At 41.2% G+C, this 23167-nt stretch overlaps 1 protein-coding gene across 1 annotated transcript in view; it reads right to left on the bottom strand.

The window, feature by feature from the left end:
* Positions 1–2233: 2233 nt before the first annotated feature.
* vps50 (VPS50 subunit of EARP/GARPII complex) overlaps positions 2234–23167 on the bottom strand; it is a 108431-nt gene continuing 87497 nt past the window's right edge. The window contains exons 23-28 of the mRNA XM_083982204.1: positions 17516–17664; positions 13539–13635; positions 12815–12973; positions 9920–10041; positions 5084–5273; positions 2234–3847 (exon numbers count right to left, since the gene is read on the bottom strand). Of these exons, the coding sequence (XP_083838330.1) occupies positions 3728–3847; positions 5084–5273; positions 9920–10041; positions 12815–12973; positions 13539–13635; positions 17516–17664 (837 nt within the window). The 3' untranslated portion in view covers positions 2234–3727. The remainder of the gene's footprint in view (positions 3848–5083; positions 5274–9919; positions 10042–12814; positions 12974–13538; positions 13636–17515; positions 17665–23167) is intronic.

Genomic DNA, 23167 nt, shown 5'->3' with positions numbered 1-23167 from the left:
ACACAGAGCACTGAGCTGATTTATACCCAATTTGGTGGAGGGATGGTGCAGGCGCCAGGGGGAATCATTTAAATTGTAGTTCTGATCCAGATAGGAGCATGTGAATAACTGATATAGGCTGAACAGCTCACGCCATATAGGTTAGGAGTTAAACTCTCACCAGTTATAAATACTGTAGTGCATAAACCTTCGAACTAGAGATGGCAGCAAAAATGACTAAGAAGCATCTTATATGTGGATTTCAGGAATGTCACATGGCTTCATTTTGGGGCTTGAGGATTGTGGATAAAGTACATCATTGTGTCTGCAGCCTCTACTCCAGGTGCTCCCCTTAAAAGTACATTTATATACAGCTAGTTTGAAACAGCAAATTGCATTTTGAAGCAAACGTTAATGCAAACACTGTGATATACTGACGACTTGTCCAGGATGTTCCCCGCCTACACCCAAGGTCAGCTGGGATTGGCTGCCGTGGGTCTGCAGTGCATGCGCCACACTTGACCTGTTTTGTTAGTTTTGTTGGACCTGATGTGTCAGAAAGGGTTATCACGTACATTTTGTTTTTCTAAATGGAGTTTGAAACCCTTTTGAAATTCCCAGCATACCTCCCACTTTCAAAAGGACTAATCAGCCAAACTATCTGGGAAATGACTGTGGAGAGAGCATGGATGTGGGCTGACTGAGATTAATGGAACAGACAGAAACATTAAGTTCTCCTACAGGAAATCATTTTTAGACAAAAAAAAGTCCAATCAACTCCGATAATTTGTCCAATTTCACAGTGGTGAGTTCAGGACATTTTTAGTCAGTATCAAAGCTCAAGGTTTCAAAGAGACTTCAAAGACCCCCAGTACCACTGCCCCCACCCCCACAATCAAATTGTCTTATCTATCATCAAGCAAAAGTCCACAGTATTAATAGTCTCTGCCAGTAATTGTTCTCAGTTAAATATGTATGAAGAGACATGAATGAATGAAGGTTGTGTGGTGGGGGAACAGAGGCTGTGGAGGTCATTGATTGTGATTTCTATGGACTTGGCTCATGAAATCTGAGCACAGGTCCTTTATTTGAAAAGGTAACTAGGCGGGACATCACGGGAGGCAGATGGGCACCCGAACGTGTCCACGGTGGGAACGTTGGTTTCAGGTGTTTGATTGAAATAACACCACTGGTGTCTCTCATTTCAAACCCACTGATATTAAAGGGATAGTTCACCCAAAAATCAAATTTCACTCATTATCTACTCACTCTCATGTCGACTAAGGGCTGGGAGAAGTTTCAGAGTCCTCCGTGCCTTCTCTGAGTTACAGGGGGTCTCGGCGTAGCACTGCATGTCCCGTCGGTTGCAAATGGATACCACTTTTCTTAGTAACAAAAAGACACCAAAAAACATCCAAATACCTCCATGCTGCTCGTATGTAATGTCCGTCTTGTATTGAAGCCCCGAAATGCGAAATTGTTCCGAAAAAAATTAAATAAGTCTATATTTCAAGCTTGTTCGTAGCGGAAGCTCCTCTTTCTGGTCCGTCCAAATCTCGCAAGATTTGCGCCGGTGTCAGTGCGATTACTGACGCCGGCACAATTTCGGAACAATTTCGCATTTCGGGGCTTCAATACAAGACGGACATTACATACGAGCAGAATGGAGGTATATTTGGATGTTTTTTGGTGTGTCTTTTTGTTACGAAGACAGTTGGTATCCATTTGCAACCGTTATATGGACATGCACTGCTACGCCGAGACCCCCTGTAACTCAGAGAAGCCACGGATAACTCTGAAACTTCTCCCAGCCCTTAGTCGACATGAGGGTGAGTAGATAATGAGTGCAATTTGAATTTTGGGTGAACTATCCCTTTAAATAACAAGAAAACTTACGTGCAACTAGTTTTAACTAAAACAGTGAGTTAAAGTTATAATTACTGTCGTCCTTTACATTTTTTTTTGTCTGTTGAACCTGATCAGTGGGCTCCATCTAAACAGGAAGGCTGAGGGCTTGTTGCCACACAGGAAGCCGCATTAATTAGTCTGACAGCGTCCTGCTCCTGGCTGGGTAAAGCATCATTAGGATGGATCGTGGCGCTGCTGAAAGGTAACACTCATATATTCTGGAGAACAGCAAATGACAGACTCTGCTAATCCTGTGGCATACAGGTTTGATATCAATTATAGATTATACAGGTTAATCATGACACCACAAGGATAAAGTGTGGAAGAACAACAAACAACACATGCACATCGTTAGTGTGTTTATTATGTTAGAATCATTTTGTTTTCACCTACAACTCCTAACACTGATTACTGATTATAGTGCACTTGACCCTTAATGTAATTTTGACAAATGTTTAAATATTTTGTATTTGCTTCGGTTGCTTGATAAGTTATAAGATACTGAGGTGATAAATGACAGCACACTTCCAGCAGTTATCATATAAAAACGTGACACAAAGCGAGAAATAAATACAGACATTGTTCAAAACATTCACATTTACAGTATCCGTTGTGGAATAGTTGCACACAAAAATGGATATGATGCTGTACCAAAAAACTGTTACTTCATCTTTTCTTTTCTTTTTTCCCTTGACATTAATGGATCCGTCCTGTCAGCAGGTCTGGTCGTGTTAAAATGAGGGAAGGGGGAGGGGACAAAAGTGGTGGTCATGGGAATTCACATCATCAATGCATAAAAAGCAACAAAATGAATGAGAAAAAAAAAAGAAAGAAGTAAATTTCACTGCTCAGCAAGAAGGCCGGAGACTTTCAAAAACTCACCTCAGGACAATAAAATCATTTCCTCCTCAGATGTGACAGATGGCAAACAAACAAATGCAGCTGGTGCAGATACAATCTAACTATATTACCGCTAGCTACAGCAATTTATATTATTTTCAGAATCATCATTATATTAGATTTATGTCATTCATGGACAAAACAAACAAAGCAAAGAAACAGAGCATCCAATCAGGCACAACAAACACCCTGGAGTGAACTAATATACAGCAAATACACGGGCTGGAATATCTTCATATGATGAAAGATTAAAGTGACCAATAAGCCTGATTTACTGCACTGCTTCTCCAACAGGGAACACATTCAGTACAGTAGAGGGGAAGAACCGATCAAATGTTCTCATGGACATATTTACCACAAAGCTCAACGACATTACACCACTTTCAGATTCAGCGACTCATAAATATCCACTTCTCATTTTCTTTTATCTCAGTGTAGGAGATGAGTCTCCTTATCTGGACAACAAAGTCAAACTCTGCTTCCTGCGCTCACAGTGAAGTGATCGACGGGCGCAGGCAAACTTCAGAAGCAGCGTGTTTGTTGAGAGCATGTGTGATGGGTAACTGAGTAACTGCGGCATGCTTGGGGTGGGAAACAGAGTTTTAATATTTTCTGTCCACCATTGCGTCATGAGGTGCATTCAACAAGAGGCAGCTTGTGTGTTTTTTGACCAAACGATGACTACAGATTAACAGGAAGCTAGGCATGTTTACAGTTGCTCTGCTGCTGTGTGTGTACAGTACTGCGCAGCTCGTTGAACACACCTCTACATGGTCCTAAACAGAAAACAGAAGACATTCGACACTGAGCTCCACGGTGGGACTTCCTCTGTTGGAGTGTCCATCTCTGGGTGTGTCGTGTGTGTGTGTGTGTGTGTGTGTGTGTGTGGGAGGGGGGGGGGGGCGTTTGATACGTTTAGGGGTCTGGTCCGTGCATCAGTCTATCTCTTGGGTCTGTCAATGTCATCGATGGCTGCCAGCAGTTTCTGACGAGCCTTCTTGTTTATATGTGAGCCCAGGCAAACGTTGACCAGGTTGGCTAGCTGCTTCATGGAGTACTCCTGCACGAAAAAAACAAAAACACAAGAGGTCAGAGAGAAAAGCAGATTGAGACTCTCGGCATGAGACTGAAGCGACTTAAAGGAGAATTACAGTAACTTTTGACCCCTAAATCGTTGTGCTGATGGTCACCCAGTGTTGGGGGGAGCAAAAAACACGACTAAAATTGATGCAGGCAAACCAGAGTTACACCATGGCTACCCAGCGCTAGGGATAGCAACAATGCTAACCTATGGGGGCAATTCTTTCAACCACAACAAACACTCAAAAAACAATCAAATATCTATGGGACATGACTGGAATCCTTATGACACCACTGAACTCATATAGTGTACAGTATAGACAGTATAAACGTTGTGTTTTTGCTTGTTATCACTCACCTCAGACAGCCGAACTCTGAAACATCCTGGAAAGACATTACTATCCGATCGCAGAGCGCCTGCTCTCCCCGCCACAGAAACAAACACTTTTTCCTTGTTGTGGTGATTTCTTTACAAAAATAAATGGTCGAGCAGTGCAGTGGTAATGTCCAAAACATCTCTGACCGTTTATTTTTGTAAAGAAATCATCACAACAAGGAAAAAGTGTTTGTTTCTGTGGCGGGGAGAGCAGGCGCTCTGCGATCAGATATGAACTTAGAATTATAGGGTTCTATCTCCGTTTTGGGTAGTTCCGAGATATTGAGCATCAAAGTTCCAACTCGGCTTGTGTTTTGGTTGATAGAACCTTTTTATTTTATGAATAACTAATTAAAAAAATGTTGAAAATTTAAAAATAACACCACACAGGCATTAACAGACCACTAATGGATGATATTATGCAAAAAAATGGAGATGGAACCTTATAATTCTAAGCTCACGTAATGTCTTTCCAGGATGTTTCAGAGTTCGGCTGTCTGAGGTGAGTGATAACATGCAAAAACACAAAGTTTATACCGGTTTATACTGTACAGTTTATGAGTTCAGTGGTGTGTCATAAGGATTCGAGTCATGTACCATAGATATTTGATTGTTTTTTGAGTGTTTGTTGTGGTTGAAAAAATTGCCCCCATAAGTTAACGCTGTCGCTATTGCTAGCGCCGTCTAGCCATGGTGTAACTCCGGTTTGCCTGCATCAATTTTAGTTGCATTTTTTGCTCCCGCGAACACTGGGTGACCATCAGGAAAACGACTTAGGGGTAAAAAATGATCAGAATTCTCCTTTAATCCTCCATCCTCCAGCCTGTTCCATCATCTCACCCTGTGGTTTTTGATGAACTGCTCCATATCGTTCTCCGTCAGGTAATAGGCCTTGATGTAGGTCTCCACAAACTCTTTATCGGGGATGGGTCGCAGGTCGGTCAGCTTCTCCAGCTTCATGAGGAACTGTTGGAAGTCCAGCTGCATCAGGGCTCGGCCCTCATTGCTGCATTTCTTCACGTTAGCGTAGCTGCAGAAGAACGCAAGGGGGAAAAAAAGAAAGAAAGGTGTTTAGTATTGCCCTGAAGTGACCAATCCCTGCATGGCAAGTCCATCACAGGTGTCGCTCACATTAGTGTGATCTTTGGGATTTTTTTACACTGCACTGCTTCTACACTACTCCTCTATTGCTCAATTCAGTTCAGAGCCAGATCTCACCACTCGCTGCATCATCCATCTCTACAGAGCTGCTCCATCTCCAAACTTGGACTGGTTGTGAACGCAGCGCATGACCTCACTGCCTGCCTATTCTGAGTGCAATGTCAAAATGTCTGACGCGCATTTTACCGTTCAGCTCACAAGACTAATTTCATTCAGTTTAATTTAACTGAGCAACAATCTTCAATTTAGTAATGTGATGTTAAATTAATTACAGGAATGACTCTCAGGAATCATCCTTCATCTCCTGCATATGAATGAAAGAAAGTTGTGTTAAGCAGTTTAAATTCTTGTCCTCATAACACCCCCTGCCCCACCCTCTACCACCGTGGTTTTTATGCATCCAAAACAGCATGCATGGTGTGTTTGGACTCAAGTCACTGTTTATTAAAGTTTTAATCTAAAAATTGGCATCAGCAAAGTAAATAGAGGATTATTGGAAGCTATTAGAGTTTAACGAGTGTAAAATGTTTCTATCAAATGAAACAGAAAGGCATGAGAATGCACTTCCTCAATAATTAAATCAGGATGCTGTAACTTTCATTTAAGTGTGTAATGTAGCACAGACGGTTAGATCTGGATTGACTTGTGTTTTTTTATCCTGTCCTGCTTGATTTATGCAAAACATCTTGTTAGTGTTACATGCTATTTATATTGTATGTGTGCAAGAGTGTGACCATGGTAACAGACTACTACCACAGAGGTGGTTTTGTTTATGCATCTGTGGACTGACTTTAAAGATGGGCGTGCTGGGACTCATGGGTGCTGAGGACTCATGTCATGAAGTAGCAGGTGAGAACGTCAACACATTGTCAGGTGTAGCAGGTGCTGTGATCCCAGCACAACAGTGTCTCTAGTTTTCTTTCCTTTTTGTTGTTTGGTCAATATTTGGACAATCATGCCATGTCTGTGACGATTAGTGGTGTCCACTGCTATTTTGCTTGTTTGTTTTCTTGTTGTTATTATTATATGTTTCATCGTCTTTCATTTTTTGAAATAAGAGTATAATATTGGTGTTGATAGTAAGCCAATGCAATTATATAACAATAGAGAGGGGCAGGCACAAGAAGTTTTTCTTCATCCTGCTCCTTTTCATTTATGGTGACTATGTGTACATTATGTAAATATGTGCAACCATGTGAAGTTTGTAAACCATGAATGGAATAAATAAAAAGTAAAAAATAAAAAATAAAAAATAAAAATTATAACAGTAATATGTCATGAAAATCAGAGATTTTGAGAAGATCAGTTAAGACATGTAGCTGTGTGTAAGGATATGCAAGACTCCTTGTGTGTATGTTAATATTAAAATATTCATGTTATTCAATATTATTTCAGGTTGTTCCACAGAGCTGTCTGCGATGTCAGTCAATTGGTGTGGGCCAGAATACACATGCATTCATCTGTGTGTGTGTGTGTGTGTGTGTGTGTGTGTGTGTGTGTGTGTGTGTGTGTGTGTGTGTGTGTGTGTGTGTGTGTGTTTAATGTGTCTGGCAGTAGGGACTGGGAGGTCAGTGTGTGTGTGACATCTCCAGTACATTAACACAGCACACAGACAGCTCTGCTCTCTGTCTCACACTTCAGCTTTCCTCTTTTCTGTTTCCATTTTGTGCCTCGCCTTCCCTTTTTTTTCTCTCTTTTTCATCACCTCTCCCTGTCATCCTCGCTCTCTCCGTCTCTTTCTCCTGTCAGGCCGGCCAGACTTTTTGGTTGCGTGGCCTGTTAGAGCGTCGCCTCAGAATGCTAACAGAGCCATTTTGGCGAAGTCTCTAAGGGGGAGATGAGGGCTGGACAAGAGCAAGTGTATAACAGACTGAATGAGGCGGAGCACAAACAAACAAATGTGACCACTCCGACGCCTTGGTGTGCCAGAGGGGTGGGCGATATGTGTGTGTGTTTGTGTGTTTGTGTGTGTGGGGGGAAGGAGAGCACTGAGAGAATCAGGCAGACGGCAGAAGGCTGCAGCTGGTTGCTCAAATTCTCTGAGCATCACGGTCATAATGAGCCATTTGTTTGCTGGAAAGGGTTCAAAAGTTCTCTTCTGCAATGTGAGGAAAAGTAGTCAGTGAATGTGTGTGTGTGTGTGTATGTGTGTGTTTGGGGGGGTAAACATGTTCTGGTTTCCCGGGGGGGGGCCAAGCCCTTCACCTGTGGCTGGGTTTAAAGTCCAGTGTCCTCTCCTCTTCTTAAAAACACTCACTGAACCACTTCATGAGGGTTTGTTTTTAACCAAAACCATTTTCTGTGCCGTTACGACCTCACAGACACTTTCGCTGCAACCTGGTGATGACTGTGGCGTCAGCAGCGGCCAATTACCTGTTCCCAACAATAAAAAGTGTGTAACCTCATGGAAACCGTCAGCTTCTCTTCTCGTCACCATCCAGACAGTTTGACTCTGTGTTGCTGTGCCAACTGTCTGATCAGAGGTGGCTTTGTCACACTTTCAATCTAAGAACCGTCTTCACACGTACACTTCAACACAGAGATTCTCAGCGAAGAGACAAGAGATTCAGTCGGCCTTGCGTTGCCTATTACAGCCCATATTTCTCGCTTAAAAGGAAGAAAGTGGTGAAACACATTAAGAGGGATGTGTGGAGGCTGGCACAGAGCAGGAATTTATTGTGGTTTTCTTGAGTGATAACTCCAAAGGAACCTGGCAACGTAGTCTCCAGGTTTCTTACGTATTTGTAGGTAATTTCCTGTTCATCACAGTCGTAGACGACGTGCTTTGGAAAGATTTTAATTTTTTTTTTTCTAAATTTATGATGTGCAGATGTTCAAACTGCAGGATAAACACAGACAAAAATGAATAAAGATGTAAAAGGTAGAACTTTTCTTCCCCCCTAAGTTTTCCCATGGGTCACTGTAGGCATCCCCGTGAAGACGCAGCAGATGAGCATGGTGGGCCTCTACTCCCTAGGATGCAGTAACTCACGCGTGTTGTTTGGTATTTGTACATGACACAAGCTTAGGAAGGCTATTTATGACTCTGCCCAGACAGTGAGGGAACCTTTCATAACAAGACAGGAGGCTTAAATTTTCACACTCCCCATGGTTTTAACAAATAACACCAGTACTCAACAGGTCTGCACTGCCTCTGGCTCAGTTACATCACTGTTTAGAGAAACTCATAAAACAGTTTGAGCAGTCTTTCCTCCGTCCTGCGTGGCATAGTCCTGTTTCAACTTACATAGCTGCATATCCCAAGATAATATTTAATACACAACACCTGGCATATATATATTTCTTTATATTTATATCTATAAATGTATTCATTCATTCATAAATAGTGCAAATAGTGCAGCTGTGTGGCAGAAATACAGCAGAAGTGGCCTCATACCAAAGATGTTTATAGAACGTTTGACTTCAGAGCTTTTGTTTGGGTAGACGACAACAGTCAGGCTGAAGCTGCGCTATGCACATGTTTTTATAGATATAAAGAGACGGCTGCTCTTGTGTGGAAAGCTTAGTGTTACAGAATCATCAAAGGGCAAACTGCAGCCTGCACTTGTGCTCTGAGGCTTCAAGTGCTCTTAACCTTAACATACTGCACACAATTTACAAACTGTTTAAGTGTCAATCGCAATAAGACACAAGACCAGCAAAAGACTCACTGCTGCCTTAAACAAGACACAAGGCAACTTCAATTCTAATTCCTATCTAAATGGAGCTGTAAGAGTTTGCTGAGGACACCTCTGTGGTACGACTCTGAGTGGTGTTTGGACAACAACCTGGCCCTAAACACCACCATTATCCAGGCACAGCAGAGGGTTTTTCTCCTCCAGAAACTAAAGCAGTCTGGTCTGCCATTGTAACTGCTTCTTAACTTCTACAGAAGCAGAGAGTGTCCTTTGCCAGTGTTGCTCAGTGTGCACAACCAAAGGGATCTGTCCTGGGTGGTTAAGACAGCCCACAGGATTGTGGGAGCTTTGCTCTCAAACTGGCCTACAGTATGTATGTGGACTACCTGCAGGGGAAGCCAGGATCCTTTAGTGCTGTCAGAACTCACCCAGGAGGTACAGCACTTCAAAGAGCCAGACAACCAGCCTGAGGGACAACTTTTCCCCAGGGCTGTAGCCTCCATCACCTCACTATTAGAACCACCCCACATGTGTCAGCCATTACTGTAGTAATGACAAAAAAATATGCAAACATCCTCTGTTTTACAATGCAATCTTTCTAAAGGCAGAAGATAAATAATATAAAGGCAATATTTGCACTGGCTGCTGACGCCTTTTATTTATCACTGATTATCTATCTATCTATTTATTTATTTATTTGATACATTGACAATAAACTTCCGTATGCCCTTAAGTTGATTGGAAAATACTATACGCATCAATTGTAGTGTAGTTTGACTGAAGGTGTAACAATGATAAAAGGCCACAACTTCACCAGAATCACACTGGGCCTCACACATTCCCCTGACGCTGAGGAGGTGTTTTATGACTTTCTTACCCCTCAACAAGAGTCCTGTTGGCCAGACGGATGCAGTGCTCCCACAGGACGTTGGACACAGGCAGCGGGATGCGCACATGTCTGGAAACGTCACCCAGCCGCTTGTTAAACTGCTCAAATTCCTGAGAAGATGAAAAAGGAAAGCATGACCAACTTGAGTATTAGAAAAAGTGGGAGAAATTAATGATGTTCAAGACACTGATTTCTCTTATATATTCAGATCGACTGCTGAAATTTAGATACAGATAAATGAAGCTTGTTTTATGAAGAGGGGATTTACAGTATGTGCACAGCCCTACACAACTCCAACCACAAAAAGCTCTAAACAGGAAACAGGCCGCAGTAGAACAAATACATCTTTGGTTTCCAACTGGAGGAAGTACACAAAATAAAACTCCTCATGAACAACTGTATTTTTTCCTCTGATTGACTTTCAGCTGCTCTGTGTTCTTGGATGAAGCTCAACAGCAGCTCCCCCCAGCCTTACTTTGTAGAAGCGAGCAGTGTTATAAAACTACCTCGTGCTGTGAATTGCACAATCCAATTACTTACAGTCTGTGAAGAATAAACTGCATTAGGGGTTTGAATCAATCTCTTTTGATAAATCCTAAAGAAAAAACATACAGTACGACTCCACAGAGCCACAAGTCAAGCGTTAAAACAAATCATTTGTGCGCTGATGGATACTTACTTTGGTTTGGGAAACAGCCCAGCTACACTCATTTGTTAACTTTTTGACACGCACGCAACCTGTATGTTCACAGTCAGGTTTGGGGCACCTGTTATACAAATTAGTGGTGACTTGCTGCTCTCTCAGAAACGTTTAATTATGGATGAAATCATACAATTATGATATGTTGCTGAGTGACAGGGATAAATGGCTGCACATAACAGCTGTTGATGGATGTGTCCCAAAGTGAAGCTCAAGATTTTCCAGCATACATACATGTGCCTGATGACTGTACTGTAAATCAAACTGCATGATACAGTATTTGATGAAAATGAATTTTGAGGGACACATTTCCATTAATTTTGCGTGTTATTCATTCAGAGGGTTACAGTCTCACAGTAGTTTCCGACTTAAGCATTTTGTCACTGCTGCATTTCCTACACCACTTTATATGCAAATCAATGCCATTGTTGAAAGCAAGTGATCAACCGACATTCATGCATAAAATATTCTCGCATGTGCAGTACAACAAAATGTAGTACACTCCTCAATCAGTGCACATAACACTATCCACATGTACAACGGGCGTCTGACAACTTGGCAGAGGAGGCTATTAGCACTTGATGGGGGGAAAGTACATGCTCTGTGTTATATGCTCCATGTCCGTCCATCAGCTGGACCGTTTTGACACGGTACAGCGTTTAAACCAGCCCGGCGAGTCAGAAATTTTCCCCTCGGGCAATTTAGCTCATGAGCTAAATTAGTTAGGCTTAACTACAGAGCGGCGGTGCTGGAGCCAGACGAGGATCCTCGGCCCATTCAAGAATTCAAAAGGTGAGGCGGAGTTCTTGTAATATAAGCAGACGATGTTTAACTGTGAATTGATGCATGGATATTTATTTCAGTTTACGTCTTCATTTTTTTTTTTAAATTTTTCGCAGGGATTCCATTGACATCTGTGTGTAACGTGGGATTTCATCAACAGATTTCTGAGACCTGCTGATGCAGATGGGGATTTGTCTTGGTTTGGTGCCAGTCTGTTCAGGATTTCACACCGCAGCGAGCCCTTCAGACCTCTTTTTCTGAGAAGGCTAATACACTGTGTTCTTTAGTCCCATGCAAAATTTATAATGGAATAAGTAGCCAGCATGCATAAAGACAGACACATTTAGAGGAGAACTACCAGTTCCAAAAATACTTGAGAGACTGGAGAGCTCCAATAACTTTAACGACACTGAAAGTTCACGGGAGATCTGTATTCAACACTCGACAGCTCCCATGTCGATTAAATTATTTACCCTGTCCAAAATAATTGATATTTAAGGTCCTTGACTGAGTTTAAGCTCATGAGGGACAACAAGGAAGCAAAGAGTTCCTGACTCTAAGTGGGATAAAGGCTAATAGTTTATGTAAATGACCCAGATGTTGACCCAGATTGTATTTCACAAGGACATCAAAAACTATTTGTGAAGGAAATCCCTAGAAGGTAAAAGCAAATCTTTTACAGCTGCTTTTTTGTGTTCTTCTTTTGGGTAGTGTGGGTGTTGGACGGCAGAGAGAGAATGAAGTGGACTGTTAAGTATTAGTTTGGCTGAATGAACTCTTCCTGAATGTAAAACACACTAGAACAGGAAAAAAAGCAATTTAATAGGGATACCAGCCGTCTAAGTATCATCATTTATATTCAGCTGACAAGGAGTCTTTGTGGCATAAATGATGCAACAATCTTAATGGGGGGATGTTTGCATATTATCTCCATGAAACGCGGGGAAAAGCTGTTGCAATGATGTCTCCATCGACGTCTTTGAACTGATGCTTAATGCAGCACAAATAAGCTTTAAACACGCAGCACTGTGACTAATTAACGGTGGCCTGGAAGACTTAAAAAACATGCCGTGTGTGAAGTCAAGACTCTTTACAGCTGCATTCATCAATATTTTTATATTATCAAAGGATTCAATTACTACAAAGAAAGATGTTGTTGAAGAGCGTTTTAGCGCCTTTCAGCTGATTGTTTTGACCTGCAACTTGTTTTGTTTTTCTCTCAGCACCACATCAGATTAATATTACATAAATATCTTTTTTTTAAATTCTATTTGCATCATTTAATATTCATGAATCTCGTATCCAGCTGCTTTTGTGCCTTTTCATCAACAACAAACCTGCAGTGAATCACATCACAGGTTACATCAACAGTCACTGAGGCATTTTGTAGCAAACTTTACCTTCAACAGGACGTCCACGTACACATTGTGCTGTGACATTATCTCCCTAATGTCCCATTTAACTCCGGCCATCAGGAGCAACATTTGTTCGTAGTCGATGGCCTTGGCTGCCACAATCCAATATATTGGCTTCCGCAGTTCACTGGCTGTAGCCACCGTCTGAGAGCAAGAAGGGAAGAATGTATGTGTGTTTGTTATAACAAATGTGTGTTCTTGAGGCAGACATGAACTCAGGGTCTTTGATGTCATCGATTGCACAATATAAAATCACAATATCATTTCCCAGAGTGAAATCGTAGACCATGACAATCATTTGGTAGTGAGGGGAAAACAGGAGCTTTCTGTCTGTTCACCTGAACCTTTCAATAGACTGAATGAGCAGAATGTGTGGTGGCGAGAAACAGACATTTTTCTCCTTTTGTGGATGATGAACAAGACTGAGAGGTGGTGTGCAGTTACACAGTCATCTGCCCTTGGGGAGAAATATGCTCCACAAGAAAATTTAAAGCTGAATGACAGTTACAAATCAAAGAGTGAACCCATCAGGAATGTTATTGTAGGGAGCAGATCAAGTGAAAGACATGGGACGTTGTGTTTTAATTACCACAGAGTGACTGAAGAATCCAAACTGTAGCTGACAGTGATGTAATTACAGTAGTCACACACCAAAACACACACACGTGACTTTGGAGATAATGTGCATGTGTCTGAACGTATACAATACCTGGGAATAAAACTGTTGCAGGAAAGGCTTCTTGGCTGCAGGCATCATTGTGTCCAGGTGGGACTGGAGGGACTCGAACTGCTCAGCCAGAAACACACTGTGAAAAAAAACAAAACCCAGACACTGCTGATTCATTCACAGTGTTGGCATAATGTGATCTGAAAAATGTACATAACTTAACTCAAGAGTGACAGATCTATTTCCAAGAGCTTTCACGTTGGATTGAATTTTGGTTTGAGTATTTGAAGTGGAGCAAATGATAATTAGAGATTCCAGATCCTCACCAAACATCATTTCAGAAAGAGCTTCAAATATTAAAGCTCAGCCCTTTCTTGTCTGTCACCACAGCACTAGACCTGCCACATCCCAGTTAAGCAAACAGGAGGCAAAGTCACCTTTACTGATGCTCACTCGAGTGTTTTTTGTGAATTGCAGATGTTGCATTTGTCATAAAAATGTTCTCCTCACATAATTACTTGTCCGTTTCAATCAGCGAGATCATTCTCTACCGTTCCAGGAATCTAATTTCTCCCCAGTGATCACTGCAGTTTAATGTAATAAACGATTACTGTAAGTTGAACAGACTTCACAGTTGTCCCACATCCTGTTGAGTTTTCAAGTCTCACCAAACACAGCAAAATATCATTTATGTGCAACAAATCAGACAGCAGGTTTTATATTTAATAGATTTCAGTTATGCCTGAACAACAGTAAGACCAAGCAAAGTAGCGTGGGGAAAAAGAATACATGGTAAAAAAAGAAAAAAAAAAATCAATCAATGTGGACATACCATAGCACCCTCGTGAATGCAGCTGACTAAATACAGTACGAACCTTTTGACTCGGGCTGATCGATGGCTCTGAAGTGTTACTGTACACAAAATAATAATAAAAAAAAAACCCGGTTCGAAGGAACTGAGGCCGGCGATTGAGTTTGACTTGGACGACTGCTGTGGGACAGAGCGGCTCACATCTACCAGTCCCTCATCAACTAAAGCACAGCTGATTGGCTGACAACTCAGCATTTAGTATCTGCTGATGAGTAACAACACTTTTGACGTGATGCTCACCATTTACACAGAGGCAGGAGGTCTCTGCAGGACAAACTGTGAAATGGTGACACTCCTTCTAAAATACTACAAACATATATTTTACATTTCTACTACAATTTACTACTTTCTGAAACAGGAAACATATTTTTCTGGTAAGCTCAGCTCAGCTGATGTATCAGTTAGCTACTGTATGAGCTAGATTTAGTTTTTTTTCCACATGTATTTCATTTTTTTTGTATATATTTTGGCTTTTCATGCCTTTATTAAATAGTGCAGTTGAGAGACACAGGAAAGTGGGGAGGCAGAGAGGTGGAATGACATGCAGGAAAGGGCTGCCCAATGCAGGATTCGAACCGGGACTGCCTGCAGCCAAGACTTTAGCCTCTACACATGGGGCGCCTGCTTAACCTCCTGTATTTTATTTTTTAATTCAAATTAGAAAACATGTCTATATTTTAAATACTATGTGGGAAAAAACTGATTTAAAAAAATGGGACTACAGTAGTAGTTGTTATCAGCACTTTTTTCAGTTCTCTTTTCACTTTCTGACAGAAACATTTTCATCACAAGAAACTCCTCTAAATGATTCTGATCTCTGTGCTCCTGCAGCAGAGCATAACAATAGATACATGAGAACTTGCAAATTAAATGAGTATTTTTTCACTTAAAAACTGTAAAATGTGGGCGTTGTATCGCTCACAGGGTAGAGCAAGCGCCCCATGTGCAGAGGCTACAGTCCTTATTGTCCCAAGTCCAATACCACCGGCAGCTCTTTGCTGCTTGTCCTGTCTCTTTACAGCTATCCAATCAATTAAAGTCATAAAAGCCACCCCCCCCCCAAAAAAAAAAAAAAAAAAAAAAAATTATAATGATGTTTTCCAAAACTGAATCCTGAGACTTAAGTTTGGTGTAAGTAATTTCCTAATTTATCACTACATGGCTGATTTATCCAGTAATATCGAGGTTTCAGTGGAAGAGCCAGTTGGATGCAGCACAGCAGTCAACACAAGGAGCCTAAACAGAAATCTTTAGATTAAAAGGCAAGAATTAATATTCATAGGTGCTGTCTGGTTAACACTGAATCTGAAAGCAATGCATTAAAACTCAGCCAGTGACCCACAAATGAGCCCGGTGCATGGTTGTTCTTTTCATAGAGCAGAGAAAATCGCATTAAGGTGAGCTGGAACAGCTTGTGTTTACCTCAGCGACGTGGTGGAGTGTGGAGAGAAAAAAACACTTCCTGCAGTTCACACTTATCTGATCACGCTTGTGTAAATACGACACCTGAACAACAGCTAGAGGGGCAAACAACGACGAAAAGGCCGCTCGACTCTTATCTTTGATTTTAGCTCAGGGCTCCCTGATGCTTCATTGGTTTGGACAAAACACTGAGCAGCTCTTCTTTTTTTTCAAGAGAGCTCTTATTTATTCAACCTTTATTTATCCAAGAAAAAGATCCACTGAGATGAACAATCTCTTTCCCAAGGAGCATGTCCTGGCCAAGATGAGCAGCAGTGGGCCGCACGAATACAAACAATTAAACAGTTGCTGAAGATGTCAAAGGTTCTCACACTAAGGCCTGTCCTGCCCCCAAAGAAACCAACTCTCCTCCTTCCTTCATAAAACTTCACCCAAAGAAATATCTTCATCTCTCCACTTACACTCCTTTACTTTCATGATCCTTTGGGGCATGCCGACTGCCTTCGATACGTGAAAAACTTTGTGTAACAGAGCGTAAAAACCTGTTCAGCATTTCTGCAGCGTCGCCGTCTGGGCCCCTGGTTTACAGACTCTCATTACAAAGCTGTTGTACACTACAGGCCTCTCAGGGTCCAATAGTTTTGTCAGCGCTGATGATAGTTTGACCTAATTATGTGTGAGGGTGCTTATGTGTAGTGTGTGGATCGAGCAGATGAAGCAGAGAAAGAGGAATGAGTGTAGAAACACAACAGAAGTGGGAGGCAGAGGGGGAGAACATAAATCAGTGAGAGTGACTGTGAGTTGGGAATTGTTTAGGGGTGAAATAAGTTTCTCCGTCTCTCTTGCTATTTCAACAATCTTCTTTCTTTTTAAGCGGACAAGCTTTAATGATATAAATGCTGAAAACATGAGCACACGGCACGCACTGCTGGTAGTGTTTGATAGGCCTGTCTAACATTATCTGATGAAATGATGAACACCTAGATGTAGATGTGAGGCAGAGAGCGAGGACAGGACTCTTCAGCTTGATCTGACAGAAAGCTTTGATGAACTTACATCAGTGCATGGGTGCAGATCCCGGGGGGTCGGGGGGGACATGCCCCCCCCCAATAAAAATACCCCAAATTATTCAAAATTGAACAAATGTATTTTCAGACTTCACCTTCTTCACATTTTAGATTCACATCTAAAAAGAAATGACTGAAATGGTGGGACATAATGTTTGACAAATATAATAATCCTCCACTATAATGGAAATGAATGGGTAGTTTCTCACACAGACGCTGATGACATCAGCAGGCTTTAAAAAACGACCCCCTCAATCTTAGCGCTTCATATTTTGATATTCATCCATATCAATTAATCATGCATAAAGTAGTCCCATACGCTGGGAGAAAAGGAAGATGGTGAGAAGAATTGGGGATCTGGAATCTGGGGTTGGAGGGAGGCGAGAGATAAGAACATGAGTAGATATTATACTGTATGTCCTTAAAATTATAATTTACTAATATAACAGCAGTGATACTGTATGCGCTGTTGGCTGGTTAGGACAAATAAACAAGAAAGGTAAGCACAATAAATGATTCCCTGTGCAGTACTTTTTGAATGATATGGTGAGCCTCTTGTTGTTGTGATTTATGGCGGCATGTTAAGAGCTGCATACGGGCAAAAAAATAAAAAATAAAAATCACTTTTGTGTTCAAGTGCTCATGTCGTCATTACTTACAGAGACTCGGTAGCCACGACCCTCTGAGCCAGACCGTACAGAGTCCCACTGTTAGTGAGGACCACCAGCTGGCTGAGGTGGGGGCTGGGCACTTTCTCCTTCCTGTCCTCTCCCGGACCGTGGACTCCTGCGTTCTCCGCTGCGGCCTCCTGAGGAGCACACAGGTGGACGGGAAAGTTAGCTTAGTATGTCAAAGCAAACACTGCTGTACGTTGTATATTTGCCTTATATATAAAGGAAGAGAGTTCTATAACACCTGCAGGGACTGGACTGGATAAAACGCTGAGGAATGGCTTTAATGATGTGAAAACTAGCAGTGTTAACAGTGAAGCTCTGACGCTCTGCTGAAGCAGTGTCCTCGGGTTTATTTCAGAGTTAACTTGAGAAAACAAACCTCTCACTTGTGTTATGAAGACAAAATGTAGATGTATGCTGATAGGTAAGCATAATCTGAAATTCAATCAGCCTTGTGGAACTCAGTCCCATCCAAAGCACACACACACACACGCACACACACAACACTTAAAAATTCTGCTGACCAAACACTGCTCAACTGCCAGCATTTATCTTCCGTCTGATATATTCCACTACACCTCTCCATCCAGCAAACCCTTTATCCCTTCATTTGAAAAACAATTGAAACAGAAAAAGAGAGGTTTTCAACTCAAATCCTTCCCATCAATCACAGTAATCTGTATCTGCATATAAAGCCGCTGAGATCCCATACAGTCGTCCAGATCACAGTGGTTTCTATGGAGCATGTTTTGGATGGTATGATGTATCACACTGGCATGTAGGACTTGCACTCTGCAGCCACAAAGCCCCCTGAAGCAGCATCTGGCAGATCAATAGCAATCACGCAGGTAATGAACGAATAGGCACTATTAATGCTGCACCATTTCATCCACTTACATACCCTACTCCTGTGCAATCTGGGTCTAATACTGTGCAGGAGCACCATTATTCCAGACCTGCACCAAAGCTGCAACAATGTTTAAGGATAAAACACTGAAAAAAATACATATCCTTGAAATAATGATTAAAAAAACGTGACGTTAAAACCTGTAAAACATCAAAGCCTGTGCGATAACAGACCCACATGTCACAGGTTTATCATCACACAAAACTAGAAAGAAAGTTAATTTGTGTTAAGATGAAACTGTGTTGTAAAACAGGCAGTGAGCAGTTTCAAGAGGATGACATTTCACATTCCTCCAGCAGCCATCTATTCACTAAAATAAGATAAGTGTACAAAAAATGCCCAGTATGCAACTCCTCGCACAATTTATGGTTCGGACCTGCTAGAACGATAATACCGTCTCCTGCTCTGCAACCTTCCTCAAACCTCTGACTTATCTCTGCATTTGATCAAACCTTCAGTGTTGCAGAAACTATTATTAGTCTGAAATGAAATTCTATCACGTTCAGAAGATTAATGCTTGAATTATATTACTTTTACAGTGGAGGAAATCTAACGGCTTCTCTATGGATGGCGCAATACATCTCTCCCAAAGAGCAACTCTCGGCAAATATACACGCTGTTACTATTTAAAAGACACGTGAATAAAACAAATGAATTAAGTAAAGGATTTATTAATGAATAAGTAACTTGTAACACTTCATTAGTGTTAACGATACTTCTTACATCGTTAAACTATGTTTAATGTTTGATTATAAATGTTGAAATATGATTTGCAGGTTTTGTCCACCGCAGACTTTCTCTCCTTTGGCAGGAGGCTGCAGAGCGTTGACAGCAGATCCTCTCGTCTACACCGAAGCGCCCACACCTTGGCCTGTAAACAGCTGAACCAGCTGAAAGTGGAGTTCCTCTAAACTCAGGGCAAAGAGAGAGCAGCTGTGGCTCCAGACTACAGATGTACTGTGTTGTTTTATCAGCTTATTATTTTACAGAATTGCACTGCACTTAACTGTAATTTGTTTGTGTGTGTGTGTGTGTGTGTGTGTGTTTTTTTTTTTTTTTAAGATTCACAAATGCTGCTCAGGTTTTCAAATCTGCATGAGCCTGCAGAGGTAGGTGATGTGTGTACTGAGTCAAATCCCCTCTCTGTCTCAATGGCAATAACATCACAAAGTCTGAAACCATCAAGTTTGTTATTAAGGTTCTCATGTTATAAATAAACCCATTGCACCTTGGAAAAAAATGTGCTTTTTGTTCTGAAAAGAAAAGAAAAGAAAAAAAAAACTCTCAAATAAGATTAAAAGATTAGTGGTGAATTTATTATTTCCTGGAATTCACGACATTTTCCTTTGGTGAACCTCAAGTTAGTTTTATTCTTATTTGTTAACATCTTAAATACATCAGAACAACATTTCACATCTTCACTGAGAAAAGCTGGAACCAATACAATGGGGACAGTCATCAACATCTCTAACAGCACATAAACATGACGAACGTGCGGTGGTGATGGAGTCGGTCCAGAGAGGCCATTAGTAACCTCTTCTAACAGCGACCAATGATTTAAATCTGGAACATGAGATTGATGGACATTTATTTGGGTGACATGCCGGAGTGTCAGAGACCTGCACACGTGGCAGATTAAGTTTAGCACTTATATTATAAGGTTGTTTGGTAAAAAAAGAGTGCAGTCACAACTCATCTTTCCAAGCTGTAAAATAACTCATAACTTTCTGAATTCAGGAACGTCTTTAATAAATGTCTCCAAATTCTTCTTTTACTGTAGATCTCCTCCTGTTGAGAAACACTGTGCTCGCTGAGGTTAGAGAAAGTGCACCCAGAAGACTTTCATCTGTAAACTGGCCGCTAAATGCACCTGCACATGGAGAGTTTTGATGTTTGTGTGGATAAGGTCACATTGAATGTGCTGAATTTGAACAAGTTACACTCAGGGAAAACCCATCTAGGTATGAGAGATGCATTTTTATGAAAACACATTCCCTGGTCCCAGAGGTCCCCTCCTGTGTGGCCGCCGATCCTTTTGCATTTCTCGTCGGTCTTTTCTCCGTCTGTTGTTACAGACGCACCGTGGCATTATACTAATTTCTATCATTGAGATGCATTTGTGAAAGTCACCCTGGTGCTTGTTCTCTGAATGAATCAAATCAGTTCAGCTTCAGCTGCATTAGTTTGACATCACAGCAACGTCTGGTTAGGTCTATTTTTACTCACTCCACAGGAGGCTTGACCTTTCATTGACTGTGGCCCTGCAGCATAAACACTTAATGCAAAAAGAGGCAAAAGACAGTTTCTGGAAGACTGTCTGGAGAAAAAAAAGATGCGTTTCCTTTTTAACTGCAAGTAACTCTGCAGGGTTCTTCAGGTAAAATAAACGGCTGCACTGAAAAAGTAGGTCTTACAAAAAAAACAACCAAAACCTTCAGGATGTTATGTGCACAGACAATTTTAGACGTGCTACAAGCTTTGGCAGCTTGAAACAACCTCAACAGTTTTACCTCTTCGCCTGTTCCTGGTGTTCTGTGTCGGCCCTGAGCGCCACCTTCACGCTCACTCGTTCATTAGATGCTTCATTACAATGACAAACATTATTTGATGGAATATCATTATCATAATTCCTCACTGTGGTTGCCCTTTAGTGGTCTTTAATATTGAAGTGATTTTTGGGGATAAACATGCAAATCATATTTAATACTTCGGAAGATGTCTGGCATTTTAATATAATGATACTAATACTGACATACAATTTAAACGCTTCTGCCTATTTATCTGCAAATAACTGGAAAGGCTCAGAGCTTATTTCTTCCAATAAATGATCCTCTACAAATTAGATTAAGACTCTGTCTCCAGCACAGTGGTGTGGCCACATACATGCAACAATACGCAGTTGCTGCAGGTTTATCATTTAAATAGCTAACAATAATTAATGCAAGGTTCTAAAAGCAGCTTTGCATATAAAGATATCAGCTCTTCGGTCATCATTAGGGATCAAGTGTATCAGCTCAAGTGTAAATTGTAAATTTGTGACGTGATGTCCTCAAAGATAAGACTGCTAAAACAATTAGGATTTCACTTTTATGATGATACTCCATCACGATGACAAATGACTGAAGCGAGATGAAAGTAAACTAACTCCATGTGTCGGGGGCGTTGCCAAGTGCGTGCAGAAGAATGCCATACTGGACAAATTCAGCATCAGAGACAGATTTTTCAAAGTCATACAAGGGGCTGAAAAGCGGGGGATGAAGCAGACTTTTCCATATAGCGTGACTTATAGTGAAGAGGTCATACTTCATTTGATTTACATCCTGCAGCTGCTGAAGATATTTAGGAGGAGTTTAAACCCGAGCAGCAGTTTCTCTGCTGTCCCACTGAGACAAATAGTCAAATTGCTTTTCCATAATGGAATATTTATATAGACAATACTGACTTATCATTATTGGTCATGGGTGATGTTCAGTGGCTATAGTATGAAGTGTAGTAGTGTTAATATATAAACCACATACAATCTAAATCACTGAAAATACTGCATTCAAGCTAAAACAATGGGTTAATCCATTAATTAGTAAAATGAAATAATAATCAACTGTTTTGATTCTGTCATTTTCAAGACAGTGGATAAAAATCCCAAACCTTCTCTGGTATCACCTCCTCAGACAGGATCATTTGCTGCTTTTCTGTACTTCTTTTTATTCTAGTAAACTGATATTTGTAGTTTTATAGTTTTGGTTGAGAAGATGAAACATTTGAAGGTGTCACCTTGGATGCTGCAAAGTTGTGAAGGACATTTGTCACAGTATTTTGACATTTCAGACTCTTAATTTAAGATTGATATGTAGAAGTTTCGGTCAGTAACTATTAAATCCATTAAAGAGACAATTAATCGTGAATAGTTTACTCTTCACAATGAGAGAAAGGAAAAAGCGAGGAAAAGAAATCAAAGTTCTGACAAAATGCAAAATTAACGCAAATCCGGTTTTAGGGGCGGTGAGACGCTGCACTGGGTTTATTATGACAAGGATATGAATTATTTCCTCTGTGAAGAAATACATCATGTGCATCCAAGCATGATAAAACAGTTCTACTATAAACCGCTCTCAAATTGCATTTGCGAGAGCAGCCTCAGTGTCACAGCACACACTGTTCCCCCGGCAGATACTCACAAATCACATTTCTGAGGAAATTTTACCAACAGCCAGAGGCAGCTGCCTTTTTACACAACTGACAGGTAGTTTGGCGCGTTACGTAATGACATTCATCGCAGTATACCAACTTAAATCATGATCAACGTGCAACACTGACAAACACCCCGGGGTGCTGACTGAGATCTGCAAAATAAAACCCTTAAGAAGTGCTAGAAGTCATAAAAAATAATAAGACACAAAAAACATATGGAAAGTGTATTATACGAGTTGCTGAGATACTGTGAGCATTTCTCTACATCACTGAACCGAAGAGGCACAATCGTGTCACATCACTCAAGAGTGAAATAACCAGGACTTTTTCTGACCATGCAGCCAAACTGAGCCTTGAGGGGAGACGGGCCTCGGTAAGAGAGGTGACAAAAACTTAATGGTCACACTGGCTGATAGGAGAAACTCCCAGGAGCCCCAGGAAGCTCCAGCTGCAATGGAGCCTAAATCCACTGCACACGCACAAGATCAACTGCCACTTTGGCAAGTGAGGGGGAAAAAAAAGTACATTTCAAGCCCTTCAGG

Source organism: Trachurus trachurus (assembly GCF_905171665.1).
Source record: "Trachurus trachurus genome assembly, chromosome: 11".
Classification (NCBI taxonomy): domain Eukaryota; kingdom Metazoa; phylum Chordata; class Actinopteri; order Carangiformes; family Carangidae; genus Trachurus; species Trachurus trachurus.
The sequence above is the reverse complement of the archived record's forward strand: the minus strand, read 5'-3'. Positions and strand labels throughout refer to the sequence as shown.